The 15,619-nt window shown below is 42.6% G+C and overlaps 1 protein-coding gene across 1 annotated transcript; it reads left to right on the top strand.

Moving 5' to 3' along the window:
• Nucleotides 1-2,877: 2,877 nt before the first annotated feature.
• On the top strand, nucleotides 2,878-15,388 carry LOC117488742 (voltage-dependent calcium channel beta subunit-associated regulatory protein-like). Its single transcript, XM_034137813.1, has 11 exons — nucleotides 2,878-2,938; nucleotides 3,134-3,301; nucleotides 6,567-6,638; nucleotides 9,203-9,348; nucleotides 9,728-9,789; nucleotides 9,899-10,061; nucleotides 10,138-10,318; nucleotides 10,404-10,505; nucleotides 11,340-11,538; nucleotides 11,657-11,861; nucleotides 11,946-15,388. Exons 3-11 carry the CDS (start codon nucleotides 6,591-6,593, stop codon nucleotides 13,786-13,788), a joined length of 2,949 nt encoding a protein of 982 aa, XP_033993704.1. The 5' UTR covers nucleotides 2,878-2,938; nucleotides 3,134-3,301; nucleotides 6,567-6,590; the 3' UTR covers nucleotides 13,789-15,388.
• The last annotated feature ends 231 nt before the right edge of the window (nucleotides 15,389-15,619 follow it).

Consider the following 15,619-nt stretch of genomic DNA (forward strand, 5'->3'; position numbering starts at 1 on the left):
TCGCAGAGACTAACGAGAAGGGAGAGGTTTCTGCTTTACATTCTTCGGGCCTCGCTGAGAACAATTCCACAGGATGTCCTGCTCTCCAGAGCATGCACAGACGCAGCTCTGACGTCAACTCACAATCTCACACACACACACACACGCACACACACACATCGTTCATCTTTTTTCTTCACATTCCTCTTGCCCCTGCACAGCCTCTCCTGGCATCATTTCCCAGATGTTCCAGTCCTCCGGTATGTTGCACCTTACAGTCTATGGAATTTCAGAGACAAAAACATGTGTACGTCAAGAATCTGTCCTGAATATTTCAATATGAATTGCATTGATAGACTGAGAAAATTGTCTGTTGCATTAATAAAAACAGGTCGAGAAACATGTCTCTTCACTGATCTTCATTACATTTCTTTAGATCCTTAATTGGGATGGAAAAAGCTTCAAATGAATTCCTGGTCATTGTCTTTAGCAAACCACCAAATGCTTTTATATATTTATAAAATGCTTATTCTCGTTGGAACAAGTATAGAGCATGGACTAATGTTGCCCATACACAGATCTTAAAACACAAAGAGGTATCACCATGTCATTGAGATCTTCAGAAGTCAGATTGTTTAGGCATTTAAGTTTAATATTAGCAAATTGAATAATTTGATCAATGAGAATGATCAACCTTGACATATATATTTCTTTTAGAATATAGAAGTGGTGGGATTTCCACCATTTTTATTGTGCCATTATATCACCTTTAAGAGGCTTGATTTTTTTAGAAACTGCTTGTGGCCAAGACGTTTCAAAAATAACTTTAAAAGATATTTCACTCAGAAACCTGAGGAATTCCTGTTTCATTCTCTTATGACTACAAACATACCTATCCATGGACGTTCACTGAATATATAGACATTAATTGACCAAAGAAGTCCTATTAGTTGAATCAGTGTACATTTCTAAATTGCAGTACAACAATTCAAAGTCACATCTTAGTGACATTTACACAAAATAAGGTTTGACAGTATGCTAAGAGACGTGTGTAAAATAATCTAAAAAAACAAATCGTCTCCATTTAGCTACAGCATTTAGTATACTTTCCAATACAATAGGTTTTAGATCCTGTTTTGTTCTCAGTATTGATCAACTAGACTTGTTTTGCAGTATTGTAGTGTAGTAAATAGTATTACACCTATAATGCCAATCCATTTAACATATCTTTTTGAATTGTATAGTGGTCCAAAGGCTATATCTTCTCAGAGATTGTGCATACAGTGGGAACTGTTTTTTCTTCCAAAGTGTATGAAAAAAGTCCTTGAAAACCATTTGGTGTGTTTATGTTCCAGATATTTGAAGAGACTTTACTGCAAGTAGAGTTAATGAGACCCTTTTAAGCAAGTGGAAAATAGACTTAGAGTTCAAATGTCCCAGAGATGTACAGGAATAGCCTGACAAGACAAGAGAGGCCACTCAAGTTACACCATGTGGTTACATTCCTAAATGGACAGCATCTCAAATTCATCCGTCAAAAATGCACCCCCCCCCCCCCCCCGCCCCCCTTTGTGCAGAAACATGTTGTGCGTCAAAACTAAGCTCAAATGCTTAAAGAGGACTAAACTAATTAAATCTGTTGTTAGTTATGCAATATGTAATGTTGAGATGTATGACAACATAATTTCATCTAAGGTTTGACAAACATTTTAAAATAAATTCAACATGGCATGACATAAAATATGATCCAAATGTACAGCAGTTATGACTTTTTAACTTGTATTGCATGGTTTTGTGAAATGGCAACAATTACATTATCTCAGTTTTACTGAAAAGTAATAATATGAAGTCAATGTTTTACTGTTCAGTTGCGAAAAACAGGTCTTCTACTTTCATATGACAAATGATTGATCACATAACATAACCCGGAAAATGTGTTTGCACTTCCTGTTTCCACACTGAGAGGTTCAAAACCTGGAGGGCTACTAAATATTTGGGCAAATCCTTGAAGAAAAAATGTATAAATATCTGGGTGTAACTTAACTTAATTTTCTTCATTAAAACAAGTTAAGACATAATTTATTTTTCAAACAGCAAAGAGATCCATGCATTTAACCTATTGGACTGCAATTGACTGACATCGCAATAGGTTACTCTAAATTAAAAAGGAAAATACATACATTATTTTCAAATAAAAATAGTTTAATTACATTTTATAGGAACAATTGTATACTATGGTTAATAAATATGTAGTTCAGTGATATAGGACACAAAAACCCTTATTTTATGTTAAATAAGACTAATACAAATGATTACATTACACAATGGAGTGCAGGTCGATGAAAATGTTACCAAATCACTCAAAAGTTGGCTATGGCATATCTTTCACCTTTCATTAGAGAAACATTCGTATTCGTGTTAAATTATCTTATTTTGATGGGTTCTACTAAATTCAAACTTTATTTAAGAAGCTGTATGAGGATCTGTATTGTAGTCTATATGTTTATCAACCAGAAAACAACCGTGCAACGCTGCCACCTGGTGGTAAAACATGAGATTACAGAACACGTCTACAACACCCATCTGTCCCCGTGCATGTGTGTCGTACAACAAAGCGTCAGTGACAGACTCGAACGCAGCAAATGTAAACGTTTTAAATATTGAATACAATGTCTGAATCTATGCAACATTAATCAGATAGACAACCAACCAATCGCTCCGTCAGCAGCTGCCATTGATGGGCATCTGCTGTGAATGAGTTTCTCTCCTCCATCTCTCATCATCACCACCAGCATCATCATCACTGCTGGTCACGTGGTGCGTAGGGAGCGGGCGGTGGGTGTGTCTAATCGCGTGAGGTTTCATTCATAACTACAGTCTGTATTTGAAGCCCAAATTAAAGTATGCAGAGGGAGCAGGCTGCATGTGGATCACCGCTTCACACGGACTCTACAGTCGGGTGAGTGTGGGTCTTTTTCCCTGAACCAACAGGCTTGATCACAGTGAAATATGTAGCCTAGCATTTGTATTTGAAATATCTAGCAATACTAAGATAGGTGACCACAGCTCGTTAATCGCAGTGATTTAGTGAGAGTTGACTGGCTGGCACATGAGGGCTCCTCCTGAGTGACTGGTCGTGATTTATTCCCCGCAGGCTGAGCACACACGAAGCAGAGATGTGGGACAGTCCTGATCGGAGGGTTTTCGGAGGAGAGAGGGAGATGCTGCTGCTGATGCTGAGGCTGCTGCTGCTGAGCGGCTGCAGCGGCTCCCTGTAGTCTGCAGAGCGGAGGGACGCTGCTGCAACACCGCCTGTTTCACCGTAAGATCACAGCACATCCTCCGGTACCCTCCTCCGCCTCCCCCCGCCATGCACTTTACTACTGACGGTGCTCGAAAGGGTGTAAACACCACGGGCATTTTCACTGTGCACTTATGGGATGGAAGTAGTGGAAGTATGTGGATGTCTGTCTGTCTGTCTCCATCTGTCTGCCTCCTGCTAAAGTGAGACATGATGTGGGGATGTAACATGTCATGACACACAACACGCACGCACAAACGAACGCGCAGACACACACGCACACGCGCGCAAACAGACACACACACGCGCGCAAACAGACACACACACACACACACACACACACACACACACACACACACACACACACACACACACACACACACACACCACACACACACACACACACACACACACACACACACACACACACACACACACACACACACACACACACACACACACACACACACACACACACACACACACACACACACACACACACAGGACTAGGCCTATTATAACAAGGATACACTTTTCTTTTTCAGAATAGGACATAATGAATAGGGCCAATATTAAAATAACAATAATAATAATAATAGCCTAATAATAATAATACAAAAACATTGAATAAAAAGGATCTTAAAATTAATTTGCCAAACATGCAATCAACACACAATTGTTCTCCTTTTATTTTCTCTTAGTGTAGTCAATAATTGACACTATGAAATATTTAAGATTTTATAATGTCATGGCTGCAGTTTCTAGATGGATTATCTCCTAATATTTTAGGTATATGTGGGTTTGAGCACGGTTTGGTTTCTCAGCACGAGTTTGTTATGGCAGCGCACCATGGGTAAATATAGTTTATATACATTATAGTCATGTCAGACATGCATAAAAGGAAACAGACATGACTGACTAACTGTATTAATTGCAGGTTCTTTTTTTAAAGCTACTAATTCTCCAAAGTTTAGTGATTTTATTGAGCTGTAACAAGAAAGAACATTACAAATGAGACCTTGTACAATTGAATGAAAGAGACCATTTGTAGTCTTATGCTAGGTGCCTCTATCCATTATACTGTTTGATATTCAGTCTGCAGAGAGAAGACAGATGTTTTCACAACATCTGTCTCGAGGGAAACTATGGCCGTGTCTAAAAAAAGAAATCAAGCAGAATTTTTTTAAGGCTACAGCTGTCTGAAATCATTTATTTAAAATGCACTTTACTTTTAAGTCCCTAATCATGTCGGCTGGGATAGAATGAGTAAATATGAAGCCTTATAAATAGTTGTAAAAGCTGTAATAATGGTAAATATGTCTTCATAGGAATATGTATAATTGTTTGTTAATAAGGAACATGCCTTACTATCTGATTACAACAACAACCATATTTGAAACGTTCATGTTCTGTTGCTAAACAAGGGTGAAAGTAAAGTGTTACCAACATTCAACATGATGTCTTAGTGTGTGTGGGTCTCTATTGTTGGTGTGCTATTCAGAGCTTCATCCTCGTCCTTGTTACCTTTAGCTGTTGGTTTCTATGAGATATTACATAAAATATGACCCTCACATGGAGAGGGAATGTGCGGCAGTGTTACCGGTCTGTGTAAGGAATGCAATCACGGGCTGATGTTACACAAGCTGCGCTTTGTGCAAGTGATTATAAACCGAAGGCTTTCACCTCCTTTTACCAAACGACTCCGTCTCACAGTCTCATTTTACAGAAAGTGTAAAGACTGAGCTGAGATATTCTCGGTTATTTCATGTTTGTGTGTGTGTGTGTGTGTGTGTGTGTGTGTATAACTCTCATTCAGGACAAGAGTTTATGTAACTTTGTGTGATTATGAGACAAAGGGACCCTGGGAAAAGTGCTCCCACCTCCTACATACGAACAAGAGCCACACATTCAAGGACACCTCTTTTTGATAGTTTTGCATCTCTATTTGGTAATTATGTGGCTATTTTTAGTTCTCTGGTATCTCAACCTCTGTGGTAATTGTGCATCTATTTGTGGTAATATTATGTCTCTTATTGATTTTTCTGTGTCTCGTTTTTGATGTGAAGCGATGATCAACATGCATTATATTGACTTCCCAAAAGAAAATGGCTAACAAAAGGAGTCTCAAGCCCTCAAAAGAGTTTTATAATATTTTCATTTTGTTCTTCTGATGACATCCAAATAGTAACAGAAAGCTATCATTACAACTTTTGGAGTTTGAAAGAGTTGGGTAAGGAATGGCTAATGAAACTTAAAGTACCTCCACTGTATGATTCTATCCCACATTGAATACTGTTTTACAAACTGGTCGTTTGCTTGTGCCACAAACCTGAAACCGATAGAACAGCTGTACAAGAGAGCTATCAAGGTGTTTGACAGAAAGCCAAATTCATACCACCACTGGACCATCCTTGAAAAACACAATTTCTTGAGTTTTGACAATTTTAAGTCTTTTAAAAGTATGTGCTTTTTTTTAATAAATGTTTACATGGACTGGCCCCCCCCTCCCTTAGGGGAATTCATCCACAAAAAACACACTGGACGCTGCACTAGGTCAGAAACCAGAGGAGACTGTGAAGTCCACCGTAGACGGACCACTTTTGGACAAAAGGTCCTTTCCATTAAAGGCAGCTCATTCTGGAATAGCCTCCCAACTGAGATACGGGATTGTCCCACTCTCAATAGCTTCAAAGGTCAACTCAAAGAATGGTTGAGAAACAAACAAACGTGTAATCACCGCTAAATGCACTTTAACACAGGGCTATCTCCTCTTGCACTTTAGGTATCTCTTGTATCTTCTCTTGCACTTTATATGTCGTTGCTGCTAGATTGTACTGCCATGTGGTAAATACTTGTGTGTGCGGCTCTTGCTCTTTTGCACTTTTTGCATATCATGTATTTGTTTTTGCTATGTGTATAATTGTCATGTTCTTAAATGTTTTATGTGAGGGACTGCGGATGTAAATTAGCTCCAAGCTAAAATCCGGCATATTTACACTATTTGCATTTTTTTGTTTTAAGTGTTCATTAATGTGCATTGTCCCTGCTAAATAAACGATTAAATGAAATGAAATAAATGTACATCTTAGCCCCTGCCTCTTGCAAATCATCTAACTTAATAACAAACATGGCCCTAGTCAGGTCTGTTGCAAGGGATTTCAAAACACCCAATAGGAATGGCAATAAGAACATAAATCTGCTGCCTTTCCTGAAACAACATAAATAGTAATGTTATCTAGAAAGAAGCAGCAACTCTGTCTGACTTCACCTTCTCCATCCTCTGCAGGGTTCACTCACGCTGACCTGGACCATGAGCAATGATTTGCCTTTTCTGACAAGTCTGACTGAGAACTCCACTGTGAGTACTACTATCAACGCACACTACACACACACACCACACACACACTAGCTGGTGTCCAAACCACAACTCGTCAACAGCACTTCATGGATATGGAACCTCAGCCAAAAGCAGCCCACAGCAGGTAGACACAGTGATTTAACACCACCCATGGCTCCAGTAACAGGTATTACACATCCAGGTGGAGCTGTAGTGGGGGGATAGCCGGATCTGCATCTAAAGAGGATTTGACTCAGAAACAGAGTGTGCCGCTGGCTTTGTGTGCCATGCAGCCTCTGGAGGCCGGGGGGGGGGAAATCTGAGCCAGCGGCGGTGATTATCGGACAGTTAAGGCTGTCTGTGGGGAGAGACAATTGACTGTTGTTTGACTCAACAGTGTGTGTGAAAAACATGGCATAAAGACTGGCGAGAGGCTTTGCTGCTCCCGCTGATTGATTGTGTTGTTCTTCATGTTTGGCTGAGCTTGTTAAAACAGCAGATTTCATTAGGCTACAGACACTCTGACAAACCATGTGTGTGTGTGAGTGTATCAAGGTGTGCCGTGATGGAGCTGTTATTCTTACATAGACACACACACAGTTTCATACACATCATTCTTAATCTCCCCATAGGCTACAGCTAAATGTAGGCCATAGCAACATCTAATGGCTGTACAAATATCTAAGTGGGCGTGCGTGCGTGCGTACGTGCGTGCATGTGTGTCATGGACTTAGTTGAACATGTTCAGGCCTGAAGCAGGTTCGAGGTTGAATGAAAAGAGGATACAAAGGATGTTTTCATTTTCTCCGATGCATATAATCACCAACCCTTTCTGGTTTTATTAGTACAAAATGACTCCCTCTTCTGCGTAGCGATTTTCTCACTGTTGGATTGAGATTGAGATTGTGATTGAGGTTGACAAAGATTGATTGATGCTTTGTTTTACAGAAATGCCTTTATCATTTACAGGGAGAGCAGCAGAGTCACTATGAAACCAGCCATCTTGCTATTTAGCCCTTTAGTTTTGTAGTACACCTTCTTTAGTCGATAGCCAGAAAATGTATCTTTTCAGTTAAAATGTCAACCTCTCTATTTGCGTCTTCTTCAGTTATGAGGATATACTGCTTTAAACTGAATATGTTTGGGGTTTGTATTGAAAACAGCAAAAAATTACATACAAATATAATTTTTATTTTCTGTACTCTGTATACGCGGATTAATGAGTATTAAGGAGGAGGGGTTGCAGTGTCTGTTCGTCCAGTCAGCAGCAGGCTTTGGGTTTTTGCTGTAACGACCTCCTTTCTCCTGTGAGGCCTTCATCTAAAGGTCGGTGTGTGCTCAGTGAGGAGTTTTTCCAGTACTCAGTTTCCTTTAAATCTGTGCGCAATGACAGCCTTTTTACATTTTGGTATCTTATGTAACTCTAAATGTTGCAATAGATGAATATTCCATTTGTGACGGTGAAAAGAGCCCAATTATTTTCCCTCTCTTTCGAAACTGACATCGGAAGAAGAGGCAGGAAAGTCTGGTGTGGGGATTGCTCATGTGCGTCCTCAGTCCTCCTCCGATTTCCATTTTTAGCCTGCGGAGGCTTCGTTTCCCCCTCATTGAGAAGAGCTAGGAGATTGAATTAAGGGTCTCGCTGATGTTTCGATTAGCATCCTCAAGCTCACTCAGCCAAGACTGAGGGTATTAATCAGAAACAGTAGAAAGTGTGTGTCTGTGTGTGCGTAAGAATTACTGTGAAGAGGCAGTTACTTAAGAAAGTCTTTCAGTGTTAATTCCACTTCTTATTAAATATTATAGCGCTTAGCTGGCAGCGTAATGCGACAAAGAGATTCCTCAATGCTGCGAAACTCAAAGGGAGAAGAATCAATGATTGTCCCAGCAGGACTAACGCAGCCAGCCCGCTCACAACTAAACATGACAACAGAGATATGTAAGCCTCTCCTTTATTGTGCTATTAAAGGAATGAGTTACGAGCTCCACCAATACACACAAGCAATGGGAATTCAATTGATGTTGTGCAACCTAAACAGGACACACTACAGAGAGTACCGGGGTTTGAGCTAGATAGGTTTGGAAGGCTGGTATTTTTAGTGACACAGGTTTTTTTGATTTATATTCCTGTCAGCAAGGGAAATGCTGAGTTCTATTTTAAAGTTTTAAGGTAAATCTTTATTTATTTCAGGCTACATAAAAGTTGTAGTCCCTTGATCTCACAAGAGAGGATGGAAAACTGGTTGGTGTGCAATTTCTTTATCTTTATACCCGGCAGATATGCTGATCATAGAAGCCTCATTGCAATGTAAAGCATGCTAAACCCAAGCTGAGAGAACACATGGTCCAGTATATGCCAGATAAACTCAACTTTGGGACACACTATTAAAAACTCATGTTAAAAAACGAATAATTCGCAGAGAAAATGCTAGAAAAAAGAGATTAACTGATCTTTGGTTCATTCAAAGATTAAATGATGTTGTATGTTTTAGTATTTGTAGGGTTAGGGTTAGGTAGGGTTACCCCACATGTGTACTGTATTGATTCAATGTACCTAACCTCTCTCCCTGGCTGCTCTTCTTCAGGATGTGCCTGTGTCGGCGGGCCAGGTGGAGAACTATGTGCTGCTGCTGGTGGTGCTGAGTGTTTTTGCGGGGGGGACGCTGGTGCTGCTCTCCCTGCTGCTCCTCTTCTGCCACTGCTGCTGCATGGGCGGCCGCCGCTACTCCAGGTGGGTGCAGGCCCGGTTCTTCTGCAAACATCACAGCAGCTGACGTGATTGTGACAGAGTGGATTAGTTTCCTGTCCATTTTGCTGAACAGGAAACAGTAGCTGTTTATTTATCTGATAGCTTTGGTTAGTTAGTGACATACATATATATAAATATATTCACACACACAAGTACAGCTGAAATAATTAGCTTGTTAATCGATTAGTTAACTAAACTATTTTCAACTTATAGTTTTTCATGTAAGTACTGTCTATCAATTGATTTGACATACTTTGACTTAGGTCAATGCAGAACTTGGAGTTGTAATGGAGTTCTTTTACTGAAGATCTGAATGCTTTTTCAATCACTGACAAAGAGTAAAAATCTTTTCCACTTTCAGAGCGAGCGATGACCTTGAGAAGACAAACACGACTTATGCTGAGGATTCTCAGCCCACCCAAGGTCAGAGATGTGTATTTTCTTAAGTTCATACATACATCTATTCTCCTCCACTGTCGTCACTAATGCTATTTTTCTCCCTCACTTCGGCCTTGTCCTCTTTGTCACTCAGAGATCACCATTCATCTGGATGATTCAGACGCTCTCTCAGCTGCCAGCTGTCACGATGGGGAGTCGGAGCGATTTGTCTCCACTGGGTCCACTGGCCGCAGAGTCTCCTTTAATGAATCTGCACTTTACGAACAGGAGAAGACGACCCAGGACAAAGGACGCAGGTACAGTATAACAGACGATACATTCATATTTTGATGAGCTGGAAACAGATGAGAAGATTTGTTGACTCTTTTCCAGATACACTCTGACGGAGGGAGACTTCCACCACCTGAAGAAGGCCCGGCTGACTCACCTCCACCTGCCTCCGTCACCATGTGACCTGAAGATCCTCACCATCATGGAGTGTAACTCCACGGAAAGCAGCACCGTCAACATCAATGAGACCGCATCCCCCAAACTGCCCCTCACCATCTACCAGGTGACTTTACTGGCAGTGATTTGTCTCAAAACAAAACCAGGTTTATTTTCTCCTCTCTAACCTGCATTGATTTCTTTTTCTCCAGCCCAATGAGAGGAGAGTCCCCGACTGGGTGGGACAGAGCCTCAGTGGAGGTCTTCCAGGAGACCCGCACCACTCCACCATCCTGGACCAGAGCCTCAGACAGGTACCATCCGCCATGAAAGCACTGCACACACATTCCCAGACAGTGAGTTTCTAATTGTGCTAACTTTTAATTGAGTTATGAAATAGTTATTGCATCAGACACGTACATTTTTCAGCACGCTAGCGGCATCACTCTTCGGAGAGCAATGTTGACTAAGTTGGTCCTGATCAGCTCAAGGGTGGTTCTCAGTTATGCTGTGCCCAAGTATAACCTCACAGAGCCACGAGCTGTTGAGTCTTATCTTGTTTTTATCGCTTCTTCATCATGGGTTAACATGCGGAGTGATTTTATGTTTTTTTGTTCTTAGTCAAAATCAGTATTTTCATCCTGGGCACTTGTTGCCAGGAAAAAAACAATCAGGGTCAGTCTCAGAAATGTCTGTGAGAACATATCTACAGTATGTTTATTTATTTAAGTAGGGACAATGCACATATTAACATGAGCACTCGAGTCCACTATGTACATTTTTAGCTATAGAGTCTTATTTTCAACTGTACTAATACATAGATTAAAATGACCAATTTTCTTTGATTTCACAGTTTTCTAACAGCATGCATTTATTGGCCGGGCACACACAGGTTGATTCCTCAGTGAGGATTGATCCGCTTGTATCGCGGACTGACAGAGTTGTGAAAAGCAGCTGCCACAGGCTCAGACCTACTGATGCCCTGTGACATCAGTCTTCACAGCAGCTGAGTGACAACATGACAAACTGCTGTCCCCCGAGGGCTTTGCCTCTGCCCGTCACCATTCATCTCAGCCTGTCTGCCTCAAACCCTCCTTAATGTCTCATCACCTCTCTCCATCCTCCTCTCCCTTCATCTCTTCTGTCAGATGGAGGCTCTCAGGGACAGGGCAGAGGCTGAGAACGGAAGGGGGATGAGAGGAGAGTTGACTCAAGCTACAGGCCAGACTTCAGTTCTGCATTTCTTCTCTAAACTGCGGCGCCATGCCAGTCTGGAGGGAGCAGGGCCCTACTTCAGGAAGTGGAAGTTTGACAGCAGTCACCGGGCTGCCAGCCTGGATGCCAAAGGTTTGAATACATGTTATAAATCAATCAGTAGCTTACATTTGTTGATTATGTCTTCAAAAGTAGCTTTGATAAAGAAATTGTGAAAAACATCGCTATTTTGTATGTGAATTTCTACCAGGATCGCCCAAGAGAAGGCCCTTCCAGAGGCAGAGAGCAGCAAGTGAAACCACGGATCACACCGAAAACGACTCTTCATCTCTCAGAGACGAGGTCATGGACTCTTTCCCACAGTCCCCCATCCAGACCAGTGGTCTCCAGTCCCTCTCTGCAGAGTCTCTGTCTCATTCCGACACAGCACCCATGTCCTCGGTCTTCCTCAGCAGGTACATGCCTTCCTGTAATCCAATAACATGCACTTCTACATTCCCAGCGTCATTAATGAAAATGGCTGTTGTTCATCTATACAGGGTAACACTGGAGGACATGGTGGAGGTAGGTGGCAGCAGCGGCAGAAGAGAGGATCTCTGTTCGCAAACAAATGAGAGTTACGCGCCGAGGCAAGAGGAGGCCACAGCGAATGGGACCGAAGAAGAAGAAGAAACACAGTTTGGTGCGGTTATAGAGACAGAAGCAGCAGGGGACGAACAAGAATCGGTAGATGACTTGTTTGGTGCAGGAGCTGCTGTACAGGGACGATCTGAAGACATGTTTGGAGCAACTAAAGACACAGAGACATCAGCTGTGAGGAAGAAGAGCGAGGCCGAGGTAGATGACGGAGATGAGATGGTGTTTGGAGCTGAGGCCAGACGAAGGACCGACTCAGGCTCATCCATTTCCTTCATGATTCGCCAGGAGAGCTCGGAGGCGCCTCCCTCCCTGTACAGAGACATTTGGAGCCTGCGAGCCTCTCTAGAACAATACGCCTCCTCAGACCACAGCAGCACAGACCGGGAGTCGATCCGCAGTGATGCCGACAGCGTCTCGTCCTTTGGGGGTGCAGGAGCTCGCTATGGCCTGGACAGCTGCTTGTCCCAAGACCTGGACGATGAGCATGAGGGAGAAGGGGACGGAGGGATGATGGAGGGTGGGATCCGAGGAGCGTCAGGTGGGGACAGTGAGGTGGGGAGTGGGGCTGGAGGAGAGAGTGAGGCAGGGAACCGGAAGCTCCTCCAGATGGACAGCGGTTACACCTCCATTGAAGCACCCTCAAGACACCCTGAGGAAATGCGCTTGTTTGGGACTCCGGGAACTTCTCGAGGGAAGACGGCATCTGAGAGAAGGTTGTTCTTCACCAACTCGGGGAGGAAAGGCTCAGTGTGCGAGAGCATCGAGGCCAGGCTGTTCCAGGAGGAGCTGGAGGATGATGTGGCCAACAGAACGGAGACAGAGGGGAAACCAAAGGCGAGATCTCAAACTCGAAAGCAGTCGGTCACCCTTCAAGAACCATCTCAGCTTTTGAAATCACTTCACCCTCAGAAACCTTCAGAATCACAACCCCAGTTGATGTCTCCGCTGATCAAGCAGATCCCACAATCCTCTAGTCCTCACAAACCTCGACTCCGCCGCCGCGACTACAGCATTGACGAGAAGACGGATGCCCTTTTCAACGAGTTCCTCCGCCATGATCCGCGTTTTGACCAGCAGGATTCTCCGCTGCGCTCCAGGCACCGATCCAGAGTTCACCTCCGCAAACAGTGGCAGAGACACAAGCAATACAGCGACCCAGGGTCAGGCGCCGGGGGTAGGTACTCCCCATCTTTGGAGAGGCAGAGGTTCACTCCACTGAGGAGAGGTGACAGTGCCAGTTACCCTCTTGACATGAGGTATCACAGCACACTCTCACGCATTGCGAGCGCCGCTGACGAAGAAGCCAGCGAGGTTGCAGCCTGTGAGGAAGCAGCGAATGAGAGCACAGAGAACAAAGATCTGTCCGGCGAAGGAGCCGCAGGGGACGATGCAGTGAGTAAAGCCCATACAACCTCAGAAGGCACCGACGTGACAGAGAGCCGTGGTGAGTCGACTGCTGAGGGCAACCAGGCCTCTACAAGAAAAGGCACAGAAAGCACAACTAGCCAGTCTGTGAGCACGGTGACGACACAGACGGGCCACATGGATCCCAGAGTCGTCAACAGAAACAACAACAGCAGTCAAGCTATTCTTTCAGAGAGCAGCCTGGCAGACAAGCTGGCTGTGTCGGTGGAGGAGAGGCTGTACGGCGGCCTGCGCTCTGCGGAGAAGCTCGGCCAGGGAGCAAAAGAGCGAGCGCTCACCATCTCTCACACAGCCTCCCCTGGCTTCAGCCCCATATAACCGGTAAACAATAACTCTATCTATCTACTTTTTAACTTGTATTGCATATCGATCATCTCAAGATGACAGACTGGAAAATTGTCTAAAGCACTTTGAACGTCATCATGTGTTAGATACTAGTTCAATCTATGGACGATTTAGGAAAAACTTCAAGAACACAGCGATATCCTGAGGGAGAGAAGTTTACTTATTTATTTGAAGGCCAGTCTCTACCCGCATTTCCATTCAGACCTTTATTTCCACTGTGACGCAATGTGACATGTGATGCACCCTTTTTCTTTATTGGTATCCATTCCTAAAATCAAATGCATTCATTACATAGCTTTGAAATATAGACCCATCTTTAGAAAATGTAATATTTTTACCTGTGACTTTTTAGCATGCTACTCTATGTCCAAACAATGTGTATGTGGATACTGTACAGTTTTATCTTCAAAACAAAAAGCACTTTGATGGGAAGAAAGATCATGATGGAGTTTCTGTCACCCGTTTCCTCTCATTTAAAAACCATAACCTCAAGTGTCCTTCTTGTCTGTTTCTGTATTTGGCAATAAGAAGAATACTGACCATGTTAAAAAAACGAAATCATTACAGTAATTCAGTGGTCTTTCATTAACACCATATCATCAGATCTGGAGAATACACGTTCTAAACAGATGGGAGACCCAGACTATAATGCCAACACAGTGAAAATATGTGCATCCAGAGTTTTTGTACCCATATTTCATCTATTTTTATAGGATTTTGGTTAGTCTTTTTCCTGTTATTTATCATAATTAAGCAGGCGGTATCCAGGAGCTTCCGTGGGCTTGAGCAAAGTGTTGCTTCACTGCTGAGACTCGGCTGAGGGGGGGGGACTGACAGATGATACTAACGGTGACACAGGAGCCTCTCAGGCCTGGAGACAGATGGTCCAGTGACAGAGAGTTGAGGTTGTGAAAGAAGAGGCTGAAACTAAATAGCAGTGTCATGGGACATATTTACTCAGTGTTACTAAATGATACACGAGTCTGGTGATATCCTATGTTGGTCTTACTGTCAACAAATGCCACAAAAAGACAACATTAACTAATTCATCCTACTATCAGGTCATGCAGCCAATGTCTGGTAGAGATTATTCCTTTTCAAATAATAAAATGTTGGGCCACATTTCTGGAGTGAGTGACATTCTTCATTTCTTATACACCGCACTATTAAGTTATTTTGAATGAATCACATACATGATAAATATGAACTATAGCACAAATTGTTGCTCCAAAATTGCACTATAAAGCCTCATTCAAGTAACGTTAGCTTAAAACCAAGGGGCCCAACAGTTAAAAAGAAATTGGAACTCTGCTAGTTTTGTTTTTCTGTTGACATTAAGAAAAAGATAGAATACTGGCAACTCTAGCCTCTAGGTAATACTCTGCAGATATTATGTCTTGACATGGTAAAATCACAGGGTGAATAGCTTTCTCTCTACTCTCTCTCTGCCAGTATGGATGTCAAATGTAATTATTCGTTTTGCATTCATGTCAAATTGCATCTCTTCAACATGAAAACATTGCTGCATGTCATGATGTGCGATGTCACCTGGGAAACCGAGTAGGTACAGCTTGTCCCTTTTTCCTCTTTCACACAGACCTGGGTACATGTATGTAATAAAACTCCTGTCTCAGTCCTCATTCATGCTGAACCATCTGCTTAACTGTAAAACAAGTAGCGCAGAAAATTCAAATGTATCGCAGGCTTGACAAAGGCCAGACCATGTGGGACCAACTGAGGCACATAAACATTTTGGACTGAACATTTTTCTGAATTAAAAAAAGTGGAAAAAAGTGACTCATGA

This window comes from Trematomus bernacchii, unplaced genomic scaffold (genome assembly GCF_902827165.1).
Source record: "Trematomus bernacchii unplaced genomic scaffold, fTreBer1.1, whole genome shotgun sequence".
In the NCBI taxonomy this organism is placed as follows: domain Eukaryota; kingdom Metazoa; phylum Chordata; class Actinopteri; order Perciformes; family Nototheniidae; genus Trematomus; species Trematomus bernacchii.